The sequence below is a fragment of the Schistocerca americana genome, chromosome X (genome assembly GCF_021461395.2).
Source record: "Schistocerca americana isolate TAMUIC-IGC-003095 chromosome X, iqSchAmer2.1, whole genome shotgun sequence".
Lineage (NCBI taxonomy): Eukaryota > Metazoa > Arthropoda > Insecta > Orthoptera > Acrididae > Schistocerca > Schistocerca americana.
The window spans coordinates 762,696,791-762,714,003 of record NC_060130.1 but is presented as its reverse complement, the minus strand read 5'-3'; the positions used below and the strand labels follow the sequence as shown (position 1 = coordinate 762,714,003).

Sequence of the window (17,213 nt, the reverse complement as noted above, 5' to 3'; positions counted from 1 at the left end):
ACTGCTTTTTGAACATAATTTGTTTTCAATCCAGTCAACCAGCTGTTACTCAATAATATGTATTTACACCAAAATCTAACCTGACAGGTCAACCAATTTGAAAAATATAAAATACAGAAAGCTAAAAAAAATAGTCGCCTTTACCTCAAAAGAGAAATTAATATAACGTTAAAAATTTAGTCTAAATACAGTTTGATGGGAGTAATGAAACAATGAGTTTAGGAAATTTGTGTTTTTCAGAGCATTAAAAATGCACTGAATATAACAATTTTCAGTCCTGTATTGTCAGGATTCAACGTCTAGTGGAACTACTGCCATCATGAATATAATGGAGTCTGAAACTTCAGATAAACTTTGGCATTATGTTTATAATGGAAATAGCAGCTGCTGACAGTTATATTATGTTCTAAAGTGTGCAGCTCAAAATGCTCATTTTTGACGTATAAAAAAGTTAATATCAGAAAAAAATTGATTTAATGGGTTTTGGAATTGGGCAACTCGAGTAATGTGTGTGACAAGTTAGTTTGAAATTGATCCAGGGGTTTAGGAGTAGTTTTTTACCTGTGGCTTTGCCCATATACGCACATCTCATATTTCGTGTAATTTTAAAATATTTCACACATTTAAAAAATATTTTACACGTGTTTGGACACACATTTCACCCGTAGCTGTAGTGAATTTCATCCTGTAGTTTCTTTTTCACACAACTCAGTGTTTAATGATGCATTTCATTAACTACATGTCCCCTACAAAGATATAATTCTGTAGGTACATTCAGCAGCATATGTAGATGTTGTCTGTGAAATGTGTTGTGATAGTGTTAGTAGCAAAGAAGTAAAATATTTAAATGTCATGCATGATGTAGCTATTTTTCGTGCATTTCAGTGTTCAACATCACATCTGCTGAGCAGTGTGTAGTACAATGATACTATTTTGCAGGTATATTCGGGGGTATACATGAATGTCACAAATACAGTTCGTAATAAAGTAGTAGTAAGTTAAAACATCATGCCTGATGTGGTAGTTTTCTGCTTGAACACTGAAAATACAATAAACGATAAATTTTCATCATTTTCTGAGGATTGTCAGTGAGAAAATGACTGTAAAAGTTTGTTACAAGTCACTAAGTGCTCTCATTCTTACTTATTGTCTGAATAAAGTATAGTTATTTGAACTTCATGGGATACACTTCATTTCCACCCACACCTCCTTCCCTTTTACAAGTAGATGGTTCTTACTCCCCACATTGATTATTTACAGACAGTAAGTGATATGTGTACAGAGTTTGGTTGAAATTAGTCTAGTGGTTTAGGAGGAGATGCGGTACGTACATACATACATACATACCATTCGTAACATGTACTGATAGAAAGTTGCATGCATACTGACCTCAGATGTGTAGTAAGAGAGATCAGCTAAATTAAATTGTATGTGGATGCGTGGAAACATGTCTCACTAAAATTCATGCATGGACTATTGGTGAACTTAGGTAGGTGTGGAGGTAGTGCTACTCTCACAATTATAGTTTAAAGGTGCAATTGAAGGTATGTCAGGACTAAATTTATATCGGTAGCAAAATACAAAATATATTATGTTTCACATTTATTTACTTCACAGATTTTATAGTCATAATATACGTTTATACTGTCTGTGCTGTTTTGACTCGTGTTTGTAAGAACTTGGTGTTTCACAGGGACGTTCAACATTACATTATGAATTTTATGAGCCACCAAAAGGACATCAGAAGGGATCTCTGTTGTCAAAAAGTGCAATTCACATTGACAATATTGAGTGCTTAGGTCTTTCTGCAGCAGCGTTGATGGATAATATTATGAAACGTCACCCAACCCTCACAGAAGAGAAACAAGTAAGTTATTAATTACAACACTGTTTCAGAAACTAAGCTATAATAGAAGCAGTAATTAAGTGAGTTGATGCTCATTTAAATTAATTTGCTTCAGTCATCAAAGATAATTACCTCCCACATTTAGTAAATGATTATGCAGTGGCATTAGTTTTGCTTGGAATGTTAACAAATAGAAATACTAAGACAGGTAATATTTTCTTGTTACCTGATTTGGTTTTCCATAAAGAGAAAGGGCTTGTGAAGTTTAAATAACTTTACCATCTTTGTATTGTGGAAGTTATTTTACTTCATCTGCCAATATTCATTAATTTATCAGAGAAGTTTGATTCATGCGTGTTCATGCTCACTTGATTACTGTGACAGTCTGTAGTAATTTTACTGTGGTCATGGAAGAAACTTCGCCTGTTCTACACATCCTCAGCCTCTGTCGAAAAATGGATGTGTCACAGATCTTACACAGGAAATCTCAAGTTTGCTTCTATGACAGATTGAAGTTAAGACATTTTGAAGTTACTTTCCTACAGTAAAACCGATGTTATGGTTCGAAACTGTAGGCCTGTCAGTACTATGACAGTTGTGGCAAAACTATCTGCAACCTAAAAGTCAGATCCTTAAACTTCTGATTTTGGTGCACCATTGTAAGGATCTGATCTGAACTCATTGACTAACACAAGGGTGCAACAAAGAATTATTGATTGTTTGTGCATTCTTCATTAATATTAGTTAAAATATTACATGGAGTATTGAGCCAAAAGTGTTTGTTTTGCAAATAAAACAACCTCCTGTTACTTGCTTCTTGATGACACAGCTCTCTTACCATAATGTCTTTAAAATAAGACATGCATTGTCTGAAAGTTTACTGTTGTGGGTCTGTATGTCCTCTTTTAAATGGGCTACAGTGACAGTTGTATAGACAGAATAGAATTTTATTTCTCTATTACGCCACCACAGGTGATACACATCATCAGTCCAATGGGGTTTCCTGTGCAGTAAAATGTTACATCAGGTATTTGGTGACAATTTTTTGGTGCCTAAGATGTCATTAATGAACAATACAAATTATCTTAGTATATGCATAAATTATCATTCAACATAAAAATCAAATAGTTCCAATGTCTTGTTTTGAGAAATTTGACATAATTGCCATTTTGGAAATGACGGCGATCATTTAACCAGATGGAAATCACAGGTTTTCCTCATGCAATAACCAATTTCACCTGTAATAGCCTTGTAACATTGGTGCGTACAGTGTCCAAAAACTTGTGATTTTTGTCTGGTAAAAGAAAAAATAAGGAACCTTGTTTTGAGCCCTTCTAAATATCATCTACTTATTTCAAGTTTTAGAAGTAGTAAGCTTTTCTCTCTCCCATGGTATAAATGATTTCAAATGTCACAGGATCAACATTAATTGAAAAATTAGTACTACACTTCTACAGGGGATTGTACATTTTAGTCAGCTGCATGTGTGCAGTCACTCCATTTTTCTATTGCTAATCCCATAAATGTTGCTAAATGTCATTCATTCATTCTTCCTATGGACTTGACATTGTACATATTGAAATCGATTCTTGGAGCCTAATTGTAAGTAGAGAGTAATTACTTTAATAGTGTGGGAAGATAGTGGAAGAGATTGAACTGACAACTGATTGTATTTTGTATTGAGAAATACAGTACTTCCTGTTAATTAATGATGATTTTTTTTTTTTTCCTAGCTGTTGCTGTTTTCTCGGCTGAGGTTGTACATAAATTTTCCAAGCTATGAAACTCGTCTGCTGTGTGTACAGGCCAGACTACAAGCTACTTCTGTGCTGGCATACACGAATGCAATATTGGAGAATGCCCATACTTTACTATATAATGGATTTTTGGAAGAATTGGTTGAAGTTGTTCAATTATCTGATCCCAATTTGACAGATATAAGAGCTGCAGCACTTCGTACACTTACCTCCATTACTCACTTGGACAGACATCCACATTTCACAAAGTACGTATTCTTCAAGCTGTTATGTGTGTGTGCTGTAGACATCCGTTTGTAAATATAAATTAAATATTTAATATTTGCCCTCACGCCAGTCTCCTGAACTACTACCATGAGTTACAGTATCAAAAAATAACTGAAATGTAAAAATAAGACCCTGGCCTCACCAATGACACATTTTATTTTGCAGCATGCCCTAGCCACATGAAATGTCTTTGACTTACTTACTCACTGTCACTCTTCATAACAAAACTACTGGTCTGTGAGTGCAGCTGTGGGTAACAGCCTGTCGGACATAAAATGGAGCTTTCTGTCTATGGCCAGTACTATATAGTTTTTGATGTTGAGGAGCAACTGCCAGTATTTCAGTATTGTTGATTTCTTGCAGTTCTTCCTATGTTGTACTATTTTTTTTTTTCTCCACATTGTTGTGATATACAGGATGTGAGAGGTGTATCAGTGCAGATACTCTGATCATTGGAACCTTAATATGTACCCAATTCAGTGTGTTAGTTCTGTTTCTCTCTGTGTCTAACAGTCTTTCCACAAACATGTTACATAATTCGCTATCTGGTGTTTTCTACATAGTTGTAAATGCAGAAAGAGGCTTCTGCCTCTCAGTACAGAGTAACTATTTTGTTTCCAAACCTCAACACCTGATCTGCTGCCCAGCAGAAAATAAGTACTAATGGCTTGATGTGTACTCAGAGGTACTAACCAACCTAAAAAAACCAATCCTGGTAGCTACGGTATAGCCCAACTTTTACGTTCCTGGAATTAACATTTTTCTCACCGTTTATGACATTTTCTATCAGTCCTGTCATATTTACTATGCCCACTAAGTTATTTTTCACCCGATTCTGTGACAACATATTTACAATTTTCCCATGATTTACACATTATGAAAAAATGTTTGTGGAGAAAAAAGTGATGCTGGCATGATGTTGGCCATCCAGTAGTTTTTATAAATATTACATGGCTAAGTTTCTTGACACCAGGGCATTCTCTCAGTGGATCTGAATCAGTAAATGTGTAAAAGTTGGTGCAATTTGTGCCGTATCTCCATCTGCTGCCAAGCTCTACTTGGCGTGGTGGCTGATGGGAGGAACTAGGTTCGTTCGAATGAAGATATCAAGACCAATCACAACCATTTCCAAATTGTCTCTACTGTTTGAACACAATTTAGTGATCGTTGTGATCATCATGACAACTTTGTCAAATCATATTTAGTGTGTTTCGGCATTGGCCACTTGGAGCACTAGTTGACACCATCATTCACTTTGCGTTGCTCAAATGATTTTAGTTTAAACACAGCACTGGTTACGTATTTTATTCATGCTGAGCAAAACATATTTCTAGAATTTATTCTCATTGTCAAGTGCAGTATTTATGGATGTATTTTTTGAGATGTTACACAATCAATGAATGCGAGTGATAGTTTGCCTGTGAGCGTGTTCATGTGTGTGTGATAACCGCAAAAAGATGACTGTTATGTACATGTATCATATATAAAGTGCAAGGGGATATCCTATACATAACTGTTACAGCTTAAAACATTATTTCCCATATTTGGTATTTTCCCATGTTTTACACCATTTTTTGAAGTCACTTGAAAAGTGTAAACGTAGGGTTTCACTGTATAATTATTAGTCTGCAAATGAAGTAAACACTGATGTAATGTTGTTCAATATATTGTCCTCAGTCACCAATAAAAATATTTGCTCTTACACCCTTACCATCCTTTAGATACAGGGTGAATCACCTAAAACATGCACCACCAATATTGTAGAAATATAAGTTCTATTGATGTACAGTTTTCACAGAATGGATTAGTAGTCAGCGGCTTGGATTGTTATCCAATACACAGATTGTAATGATATTTCGGAAGTGTATGTATTTATTTTTTGTATTTGGAAATGTGCACTTTTTAAATGGAATTATTGCTACTGATAGTAAGGAACTAAAAGTAGTGTAAATTAGAATATCAGTGGTGTTTGTTGCTGGATTCTTGTGAGAGTCATTTAAGAGGTATCGTATTTTCAAAAGTTTCCACACTAACACTTGTTTCAGGCATTCAACCTGCATAGTTTCTAGGTATGATATTGTTATGATTGTTTACAGTGTGATTGTGTTTTCTGTGAGTGCACTGTAACTTGCTAGTCAGTGTGCAACAGTTCAAGCAGCAGGTAGTGAGTGGTCGATGGGATTTACCGATGTAGAAAAAGCAGAAATGCTCATGGTGTATGGACAGTTCTTGCACGGTGCATGTGGCAAGAGATTTCTATAGACTTCAGCCATCTCAGAAATTATTTATCAGGCTCTTCAACCAGATATGTGGAAGTGGTAGTATAACACCTAAACAATGTAACAGAAGGAAATAAGTGATGACAGAAGAGGGGGACGTTAATGTTCTTGCTGTCGTTGCAATTGATTTGCCATTTAGCTCTGACGCAACTGCACCAGAAAGTGACATTAGCCAGGCAAGTGTCCTCCACTTTCTGCATCGACATAGGTTTCATCCCTTTCACAACTTTATCCATCAAGAGCTGCATGGAAACAATTATGAGGATCATGTTAACTCCTGTACGTGGATATTATGAGAGAATACTTTAGATGTATCGTGTATCTTGTTTAGTAATGAAGTTATATGGGCCAGGTAAACCATCAGAACATGTGTTATTGGTCTGGTGACAATCCCAATTGACTTCACCAGGTGGAACATCAGTGTCCTTAGAGTGTAAATGTGTGGTGCAAGATAGTGAACTGCCAGCACATTGGCCTGTTTTTCATAGACAGAACACTGAACACACACAAGTATCACAGCCTCCTAACACACCATATTCCACAAATTCTAGATGGTGTCCCTCTGCAGACTAAGAGAAATCCAAGGTACCAATGTCCAGCCCATAGTGCACGAAGTACTACACCTTGTCTTCATCCCCAGATTTGACACCTGTAGCCTTTTTCCTGCAAGGGGGGGAAGGAGGGGGGAGAGAAAGCTGAAAGACATTACCTACATGGTCATACCAACTACACTCGATGATACGCAAGGATGTATTTACTACAGAAGCCTGTTCAGACATCTCCACTGAAATGCTGGCACGTGTTCAGCAGTAATTCCAAACCAGATGGGGTGAGTGTTTTGCTGCTGCTGCTGGTGGTCATTTTGAACACAACCTGTGATGGTCCTTTGCCTCATTACTGGTCAGAATCCACATAACCAGTGCATGCACTTGTGTTGTTGTTTAGTGTGTGCTACCACACGTGTTGGTGTGGAAACTTTTCACAATACAATATCTCATGAATGACTCACACTATAATCCTGAGCTAGCACTGCTGCCATTCTTGTTTACAATACTTTTACTTCGCTGATGTCAGTAGGCATTATTCTGCATAAAAATTGTATGTTTGCACAAAAAATTGACTGTCTCATTATTATTACAACATGTGTATTGGCTAACCAATACAAGCCCCTGAGTACCTATCCATTCTACAAAACACCCCTGCAGGTCTGGGGGCCAGAATAAGCCTGTTGTAAGAGGCGACCAAAAATATGGTCCCCTGTAGGGGTTGACCTCCATTTTCCAAAATTTTCCCAAAGACCGAGCCAATTGAGGTAGGGCGCCTTACATGGTGCATCGTGTCCATCATGCGCAGAGACCTATCGCATCCTTCATCGATGTGGATCTGCACTTCTGCTCATTCTCGAACTGTTGGGTGAGGTCACTTTTCCTGGGTGCGTATTTTTCCTACGCTGACTTGTTTGCACCTGATATCCAGCATGGTAGCCAGTCCGTTGTGGTGGGGCCACCATGTACCCTGTTGGTTGTAGCCTACCGACCACACAGGGATCGCTCTGCTGATGCCTGTGCTGTTAACTTCCCACATATGCCAAGGGGCAGATGCCCATTACCATGGGGCATCGGGACTCCCGGTAATGGCCATCCTGCCAGGTGGCCTTCGCTGTGGCTGGGTGGCACCCATGGAGAGGGTCCCTGGTCAGAGTGGGTGGCATCAGAATGGACGACACATGATTAAGCATAGTAAATCATCTCTTGCTTGTGGTCAAACACCAGCAGTCTCTAAGCGTTCACAGGCTCAATTCAGTGCACAGAAGTTCAACCCCAAATCATTCCCCTCCCTGGCCACACCACAGGAGGAACGTCAGGCTAATGATGGCAGTAGATAGTATTTGTTCAGGTACCTTGTATGTTAGAGAGCTGATGGGAATCTTTCATGACAAAGCCTCAGTTTTTTGTTGAGCATTTAGAGGATGAGTTTGGGAAGGTGGAGGGCTTGTCCAAAATGAGATATGGGTTAGTCTTGTTCAAAACCACATCCTCTGCCGAGTCACGGGTGTTACTCACTTCTGACAAACTGGGGGATGTTTCTGTAACAATCACGCGCCATAAGAGCTTAAGTATGGTCCAGTATATCATATTTCACAGAGACCTTCTTTTGCAGTCCGACAATGAGCTGTGAGCCAGTTTAGAATGGCAAGGTGTACATTTCGTTTGGCGTGTCCACCGGGGTCCAAGGAATAATCAGGTTGCCACGAATGCCTTCATCTTGGCCTTCAAGCGTGATACATTGACAAAGGTGGTCAAGGTGATGGTCTACCACTGTGATGTAAAACCCTATTTCCCATCCCTCAATGCAGTGCTTTAAATGTCGAAAGTTTGGTCATAAGTCTTCCCGCTGTACTTCCGGCATCACATGTCGAGATTGTGGACGCCCATCACATCCTAATACTCCATGTACCCCGCCTCCCATCTGTGTCAACTGTGGAGAGCATCATTCGCCTTGCTCACCAGACTGCAGGATTCTTCAGAAAGAAAGGGACATCATGAAGTAAAAGACCCTGGACCAACTGACCTACACTGTGGCTAAGAGGAAATTTGAATATCTGCATCCTGTAGGTATGACATCGTCTTTTGCCGCTGCTACAACAGTTCTGGCATCATCAGCTCCACCAACCTGTCACCTCTCGGAGCTGGAAGACTACACCTGCCTCCTCGATGGTGAGGGGCACTTCCCTCCCTGTTGCTCCTGCACCACCTACTTCAGGAGCAAGACCCCCAAACCACCATCTCCACTTCTAAGCCGGAGAAGCATACAACTTCTTCGGCTGCTCTCACTAGGGAAGGATCCTTTGGGTCACTCTCTTCCCAGGTTTCTGCTCATGGGAAAGATGACACCCACTAGTGGCTGAATAGCCCAAAAGCAGCTGGTCCCAGGGCTTCACACTCATTCTCTGTCCCGGAGACTGAGCCAGTGAAGTCCTCCCAGCCAGACAAACCCAAGGAACAGCAAGAGAAATCCAAAAAGAAGGTTCCCAAGACTAAGGAAATTGTGGTGGCACCCACACCACCTCTGCCTACAAGCTCTCCATCTGCGAATGAGGTGAAGATTCTGGCATCTGCTGAGGAGCTAGATCTCGCCAGACCCTCAGACAAAATGGATATAGACTGCTCAGGCAAAAAGTCAATGGAAGCAGGTGGCCCTGAGGCATAAACTGCCTCATTGATTGTTCCATGCCTTCCCAGTCTCATGATGTAATCATCCAGTGGAATTGCTGCGGTTTTTTTCCACTGCCTGGCTGAGCTACGGCAACTGTTAAGCTTTAAACCTGGTTTCTGCGTTGCCCCCCAGGAAACCTTGTTCCCAGCAATGTGGACCCCTGCCCTCCATGGGCATAAGGGATATTACAGGAACTGTAGTGACTATAATAGTGTGTCAGGTGGCGTTTGCATTTATGTCCTAAACTAAATCTGTAGTGAACATGTGCCCCTTCAAACCCCTCTTGATGCTGTGGCTGTCAGAATAAGGACGATGCAGGAAATAACTGTCTGCAATGTGTATCTTGCTCTGGATGGTGCAGTACCCCTGAATGTATTAACTGCACTGATGGATCAACTCCCTAAACCTTTCATACTTTTGAGATATTTTAATGCCCATAACCCCGTGTGGGGTGGCACCATGCTTACTGGCTGAGGCAGAGATGTGGAAACTTTACTGTCTCAGCTCGACATCTCTCTCAAATACTGGGGCCACCACACATTTCACTGTGGCACATGGCACGTATTCGGCCATTGATCTCTGTTTGCAGCCCAGGACTTCTCCATCTATCCACTGGAGAGCACATGACAACCTGTGTGGTAGTGACCACTTCCCCATCTTCCTGTCATTTCCCCGGCATCAAGTCCTCAGATGCCTGCCCAGATGTCTTTAAACAAGGCAGATAGGGAAACTTCCACCTCTGCTGCCACCATTGAATCTTCCCCACATGAGAACATTGATGCGATGGTTGAGCAAGTGACTAAGACAATCGTTTCGGTGGCAGAAAACACGCACCCTACTCTTTAGGGTGCCCCCGGCGAAAGACAGTCCCTTGCTGGTTGCCGGAAGTCACGCTGAAGCAATTGAGGAACGTCGGCGAGGTCTACAGCAATTGCCTTTAAACGGCTCTGTGCTTGCATTGGCCAACTTATCAAACGACGGAAGCAGAAGTGTTGGGAGAGATACGTTTCCGCCATTGGGTGCCATATGTCACCTTCCAAAGTCTGGGCAAAGATCAAAAGTGTTTTCGCGTACCAGATCCCAACAGGTGTCCCCGGTGTTACCATAAATGGCATGATATATGCCGACGCAAACGTGATTGCTGAGAACTGTGCTCGAGCCTCTAAGTGGGAGAATTCCCCCCACCCTATCCTTTCGCACTCTCAAACAGCGGGTGGAGAGGAAAGTCCTCTCATTTACTACACACCACAGTGAATCCTATAAAGTCCCATTTACAGAGTGGGAGCCCATCAGTGCCCTTGCACATTGCCCCAACACAGCTCCTGGACCAGGTCAGGTCCACAGTCAGATGATTAAACATCTCTCATCTGACTACAAGCGACATCTGCTCATCATCTTCAACAGGAACTGGTGCGATGGTGTCTTTCCATCACAGTGGCGGGAGAGCACCATCATTCTGGTGCTAAAACCCAGTAAAAAACCAGTTGATGTGGATAGCTATTGGTCCATCAGTCTCACCAACGTTTTTTGTAACCTGTTGGAACGTATGTTGTGTCAGCGGTTGGGTTTGATCCTGGAGTCACGTGGCATACTGGCTCCATATCAGGGCGGCTTCCACCAGGGTCACTCTACCACTGATAATCTTGTGTCTCTAGCACCTGCTGTGCAAACAGTCTTTTTCCAGATGCCAACACCTGGTTGCTGTCTTTTTTTTATTTACGAAAAGCGTATGAAACGACCTGGTGACATTATACGAGTGGGGTCTCTGAGGTCCACTCCAGAGTTTTATCCAGAATTTCCTGTCACTTTGTACTTTCTGTGTCCAAGTTGGTGCCTCCCATAGTTCCCCCAAATCCAGGAGAATGGGGTCCCGCAGGGCTCTGTATTGAGTGTATCTCTATTTTTAGTGGCCATTAATGGTTTAGCAGCCATCCGCCTCACTTTCTCTGTATGCAGATCACTTCTGCATTTCATACTCTTTCACCAGTACTGGTGTTGCTGAGCAGTGCCTACAGGGAGCCATCCACAAGGTGCAGTCATGGGCCTTAGCCCACAGTTTCCAGTTTTTGGCTGCAAAGTCATGTGTTATGCTCTTCTGTCGGTGTCATACCATTCGTCCAGAACCAGAACTTTACCTTAATGATGATCCACTCACTGTAGTAGAGACATATCAATTCTTAGGACTGGTTTTCGATGCCCAATTGACTTGGCTTCCTCACCTTCGTCAGCTTAAACGGTAGTGCTGGCAGCACCTCAATACCCTCCGCTGTCTGAGCAACACCAACTGGGGTGCAGATCGCTCTACGCTACTGCATCTCTACAGAGCCCTTGTTCGTTCCCGCCTTGACTATGGGAGTTTGGTTTATGGTTTGGCAGCACCCTCAGCATTGCGTTTGCTTTACCCAGTGCACCACTGTGGCATGCGCCTAGCGACAGGAGCTTTTAGGATGAGTCTGGTGACCAGCATACTTGTGGAAGCCAGAGTGCCTCCATTGCAGGTTAGGTGTGCACAACTGCTGGCCAGTTACATACCACATGTTCATAGTTCTCCAGCGGATCCGAATCACAGTCTCATTTTTCCACCCACAGCGGTTCATCTTCCACATCGGCGGCCCAGGTCAAGGCTTCCAATTGCAGTTCGTGTCTGATCTCTTCTTTCTGAACTGGAGTCCTTGCCTTTACCACCTATTCTTGAGGTCCATTCATTTACACCTCCATGGTGTACACCGAGGCTACAACTTTGCCTGGACCTTTCAAATGACCCTAAGGACTCAGTTTACCCTGCAGCTCTCTGCTGCCAGTTTCTCTCGATTCTTGATATGTACCGAGGCCATGAAGTGGTTTACACTTACTGCTTGATGGCTGATGATCACGTTGGCTTCACGTATGTCCATGGAGGACTTATTGAACAGCATTCCTTGCCCGATGGCTGCAGTGTTTTCACTGCCGAGCTGGTGGCTATATCTCGTGCTCTTGAGCACATCCGTTCATGCTCTAGGAGTCATTTCTTCTGTGTACTGCCTCCTTGAGCAGCCTACGAACTCTGGACCAGTGCTACCCTCGTCATCCTTTGATGGCGACCATCCAGGAATACATCTATGCCCTGGAACAGTCTGGTTGTTCAGTGGTGTTTGTCTGGACCCCAGGTCACGTCGGAATCCCAGGCGATTAACTTGCTGACAAAACAGGCTACACAGAAACTGCTTATGTAGATCAACTTCTCTGCAACATACCTGCATTTGGTACTACGCCCCAAAGTTTTGCAGTTTTGGGAGACAAAATAGCATAACCTCAGCATGTACAACAAACTGTGCCATTGAGGAGACCACAAATGGGGGGCAGTCCTCGATGTGTGCCTCTCACAGGGACTATGTGCTTCTCTGCTGGCTCTGCATTGGCCACACTTGGGTGACACATGGCTACCTCCTGCGCCGTGATGACCCACCTCAGTGTCGATGCCGCGCCCGGCTGACAGTGGCCCATATCTTGGTGAGCTGTTCTTCTTTGGCTGCCCTGCGACAGACTCTTTATTTACCAGACTTGTTGCCATTCATTTTAGCTTATGTCTTGTCAGCCAATTTAGTTTTATGTTTCATACTAATTGGTGCATCTTATCAGTCTATATGTTTTAGTGCATGTCCTTTGTCCCTTTGTGTTCTCCACTCTAATGCTTTTAGGGTGGATGTTTTAATGTGTCGCAGAGTGGCTGGCTTTTCCTTTTTATTCTCACGGTTGGCCAGCCACGGTCATCTGCTCTCTTGTTTTTACCCCTTCTATCTGTTTCTTGCTTCTCTCTATGGTTTTCTTTTCCTGTTTTTGTCCACAGTAGTGTTGGTTGTCCTCCTGTCGTTCTTCTGGTTCTTCCTTTCTCTTGTTATTGTGCTGTACACCTCCTTTCTTTTCTTCTTTCCATTGTGTAATTATTTTGCCGGGAACAAGGGACTGATGACCTCACAGTTTGGCCGCTTCAGTTTGGCCGCTTCAGTTTGGCCGCTTCAGTTTGGTCGCTTCAGTTTGGCCGCTTCAGTTTGGCCGCTTCAGTTTGGCCGCTTCAGTTTGGCCGCTTCCTCCCCTCTTTTAAACCAACCAACCATTATACGAAAACCTCGGATCAATGGTACTTTCCATTTCCTGAATATTTGCAGTGCAAGTTCTAGGTGATCAAGTGTGTGTGTGTGTGTGTGTGTGTGTGTGTGTGTGTGTGTGTGTGTGTGTGTGTGTGTGTGTGTGTGTTATTTCAGGTATGCCTAATGTTACTGCCTGTTTTGATGCTCTCCCAATTAAGAATCACATGGAAATTCTTTTGCGTAGAATTTCTTCAATCTAATGAGCAAAAATGGCCTGAAACTCTGTAAGCTAGTATATTATGGACTCTCCCCTACTGCTACATCTTGTGAAAGTATGGAGAAGCAGTCAGTTTAACAAAATCACTGTTAACAGAATCTGTTTGAATTTTGATCTCCAAACAGGTTTTAGCAAATAAGAATAAAACTAGTTCCATAATTCAGTAAGAAGTTGACATCATCGTACAGACCTATTGATGTCACTTCTCAAATACAAGGATGACCTGTGCTATTTTCCTATTATTTGGAATGATATGCTCTTATAGCAATTGGTACATTTTTTTTGGGGGGGGGGGGGAGGGGGAGGAGTAGGTAGGGGGGGGGGGGGTGCGGCAGATCAGAAAAGTACAAATATACAGTCAAGTCTATTGGTGTATAGTGTGTTCAGCTACCTGGGCAATGATCACGTATCTCAACATGTTTCATTGTGTGATAGTTGAAAGGAAAAATAATAGTAAGATCTTCATTTATAAAACAAATTAGGAGGCCCAAATTCAGTATTTTGATAAGGATTCTTCATCAATTTTGTGACAATTTCATAAAAATGCAATTAAAAAATTTATTGCTCTGTTACACTTATTTTGGCATAATTCATGCAATTGTGTGATTGAGCTTTTAGCTTTAACAGCAATTTTATAATGTGGCAATTGAACTATGACAGTTTTCCACATCCTTTATAACCTTGCTTATTAAATATGTTTAAGGGTATTCTACAATACTCATTTATTTTATCCATTGACCATCCACATTTTTAGTTACAGTGGTGAATTCACATTTAGACTTCTCAGGTTGTCTGTAATGTCTCTTCTTGTTTTACTTGCTAAAAGGCCGGCCGAAGTGGCCGTGCGGTTAAAGGCGCTGCAGTCTGGAACCACAAGACCGCTACGGTCGCAGGTTCGAATCCTGCCTCGGGCATGGATGTTTGTGATGTCCTTAGGTTAGTTAGGTTTAACTAGTTCTAAGTTCTAGGGGGACTAATGACGTCAGCAGTTCAGTCCCATAGTGCTCAGAGCCATTTGAACCATTTTTTTTACTTGCTAAAAAAAAAATATTTTTCATTTTTCTTTACCTTTATTTTAACACAAGTAAACATCAAACCAGTCTTTGAACTGATGGCAACAACAATCTGGTGCTACAACAAATAAACGGAAAGATTTTCCTGGTAATCTGGCAAATTAATACCAAGAGTTTTTTTAACTGCTCAAGGTGACTCAGATAAGACATTGTGTAAAATACCATCAATTGAAGTGGCACAGTGGTAAGACAGCAGACCTATATTAAATTGTTCAAATCTCCTTCTGGCCATTCTAGATTTAGGTTTTTTGTCATCTTCATGAATCACTTAGGGGGAAATGCTGGGGTGGTTCCTTTGAAATAGCATTGACAATATTATTCCTTGTTATTCCCCAATCTAGTCATGTGCTGTGTCTCCAGTGGCTTCACCATGAACAGAACTAATTTTGTACTTCTTTTAGGACCCTTGAACAATTGCTTGTTGCTGTCACCTGTTCTAATCACAGGTGTGTCTCAGCATACCACTAGTACTTTAAAATCACCTCCTTCCCTCTTCCCAATTCCCTCTCCCAAAAAAAAAAACTTATACTATCTCTTGAAATTTGTGACATTCTCCATATTTCCTGCAAAGGTTCTGCTTCTGAGGCAAGTCTTCTGTAGAAGCATGTGACTCCCATGTCTGAACCACACTTTTACGTTTTGCAGTTTGGTATAACCTTACTAAATTTGTTTGCTTCTTAAGGGCGGTAAATACACTGCAGCTATTGGTGTCCAGATTATCTTTTTGATATATAGCCAATGGTGGTGGTTCATGTATAATTGTGCCAGTGTGCTACAATATGGTGGCTTGTGGCCTTTTTACTTAAAAGGGTAGTAGTAGTAACTAAACTGAATATATTAACTTTACATATATAAATTGAAATGTTAAAATGTATTTTATAATTATTTGTTGTGCATTGTGATCAATGAAATAAAATTTTAAAAAATATGTTAGCAGTGGTAATTGAACCCAGGCCAACAAATTTCCACTCAGTGGTCTCAACCACTTCACCACAGTGCTGTTACATGCACTTTCAAAGAAAAGTACTGACTTGGTGCTATGAGCAACGTAAGTGCCAGAAGGGATGATGTCACATGAGAGAATGTGGAGTTTAAAACAGACACCTTGCGACCCATCGCTGAGTTGATAGTAATGTGGCTGACTGTCATTTCAGAACTCAACACAGGTTTCTAGTTATCATGGAGAGAGCTTTACAAAAAAATACTTTTGTCCATTTTATTTGCAGACCAGCACACATTCAAGGAGAAATAACTTAATTTTAGTGCAATTTATGGCTTGCATTCAAAGAGAAAGTGGGCAATTTTAGTGTGATGTGTACAGTGTGGTATAGCACATTAGCACATTATAATCAGCTGCTGATGTATATGACACAATCAGAATTTAAGATTAACTATGCAGGAGTATGTCACATTTGGCATTTTAAAGACGGGTATAGTTCCATTTACAGGTATAAGGTAGGGCGCTCAAATACTTCATGAACATAAAATTATTATTTGTTGTTAAATTACTCTTTATTAAAGATCTCTCTCTTTTTATTAATTCAGTTTTTACCAGGGTTTTGTGCACTATTTATATATTGACTGTGCGGTTAACGCAGCTGTTTTTCCATGACACCTGAGAAAGTAAACTAATTGAAACACAGATTAATTGTTACTTAGTTTCATGTCACCATTTTTGAAGGTACATGTGCCACACATTGGTTAAAGATTTTTGCAAGAATTTCAAAGTGTGGTATTGGTATTGTTGTTATGCTTAGAAAACTGAGAATGTGGTTGTCTCAAATAACAAGATATTAAACAAACTATGGGAACTTCTAGCACTAGGCAAAAGCATTGATATGGAACACAATTTATGCTGTGTTATAGAGGTCATATGTTCACATGCAAATATGAGCAAATTTTTTTTTTCCAGGAAAGCATTTTTGTAATTTACTGAGAAATTAATGTAAGAGTTTGTAGTGACTGCAAAAATATCAGGTACATTGCATTACCTTTCATAAGCAGTGCTATGGTTTTATTTTCTGCAGAATGTGCATTTGGAAGGTTACTGGAAAAATCTTTTCAGATGTATGAAAAAGTAACAGAATAACACTAGTCAAAATTGTATCTTGGAAATTGTAAAAATTCTGGCCTATGCAAATTCATAAGTTGGAAATTGCATGCTTTATTGTCAAAAGATATGAACAAAAATGCATAATAAATCACACTGTAAAATCCAAGTCGAATTTTTGATCAAATTGCCAACCTGTGGCTACTGTTGACCATATACTACACCAATTTCTCAAAGTCTGGGAAGCATGTCTTACGACAAATCATTACTGCCGCAAACACACCCCTTTGTTGCGATGTTAGTAGTGCCAAATGAATGTGCAAAGTTGAACGGAGACAAGCGTTGTGTTGATACACACCATTACAGTTAGCTTGTATACTG

The 17,213-nt window shown here is 40.8% G+C and overlaps 1 protein-coding gene across 1 annotated transcript in view; it reads left to right on the top strand.

Moving 5' to 3' along the window:
• The window catches only part of LOC124554679 (E3 ubiquitin-protein ligase HUWE1), a 350,828-nt gene that overhangs the window by 22,605 nt on the left and 311,010 nt on the right, over positions 1 to 17,213 (top strand). Inside the window, exons 5-6 of the mRNA XM_047128297.1 lie at positions 1,694 to 1,867; positions 3,580 to 3,851. Of these exons, the coding sequence (XP_046984253.1) occupies positions 1,694 to 1,867; positions 3,580 to 3,851 (446 nt within the window). The remainder of the gene's footprint in view (positions 1 to 1,693; positions 1,868 to 3,579; positions 3,852 to 17,213) is intronic.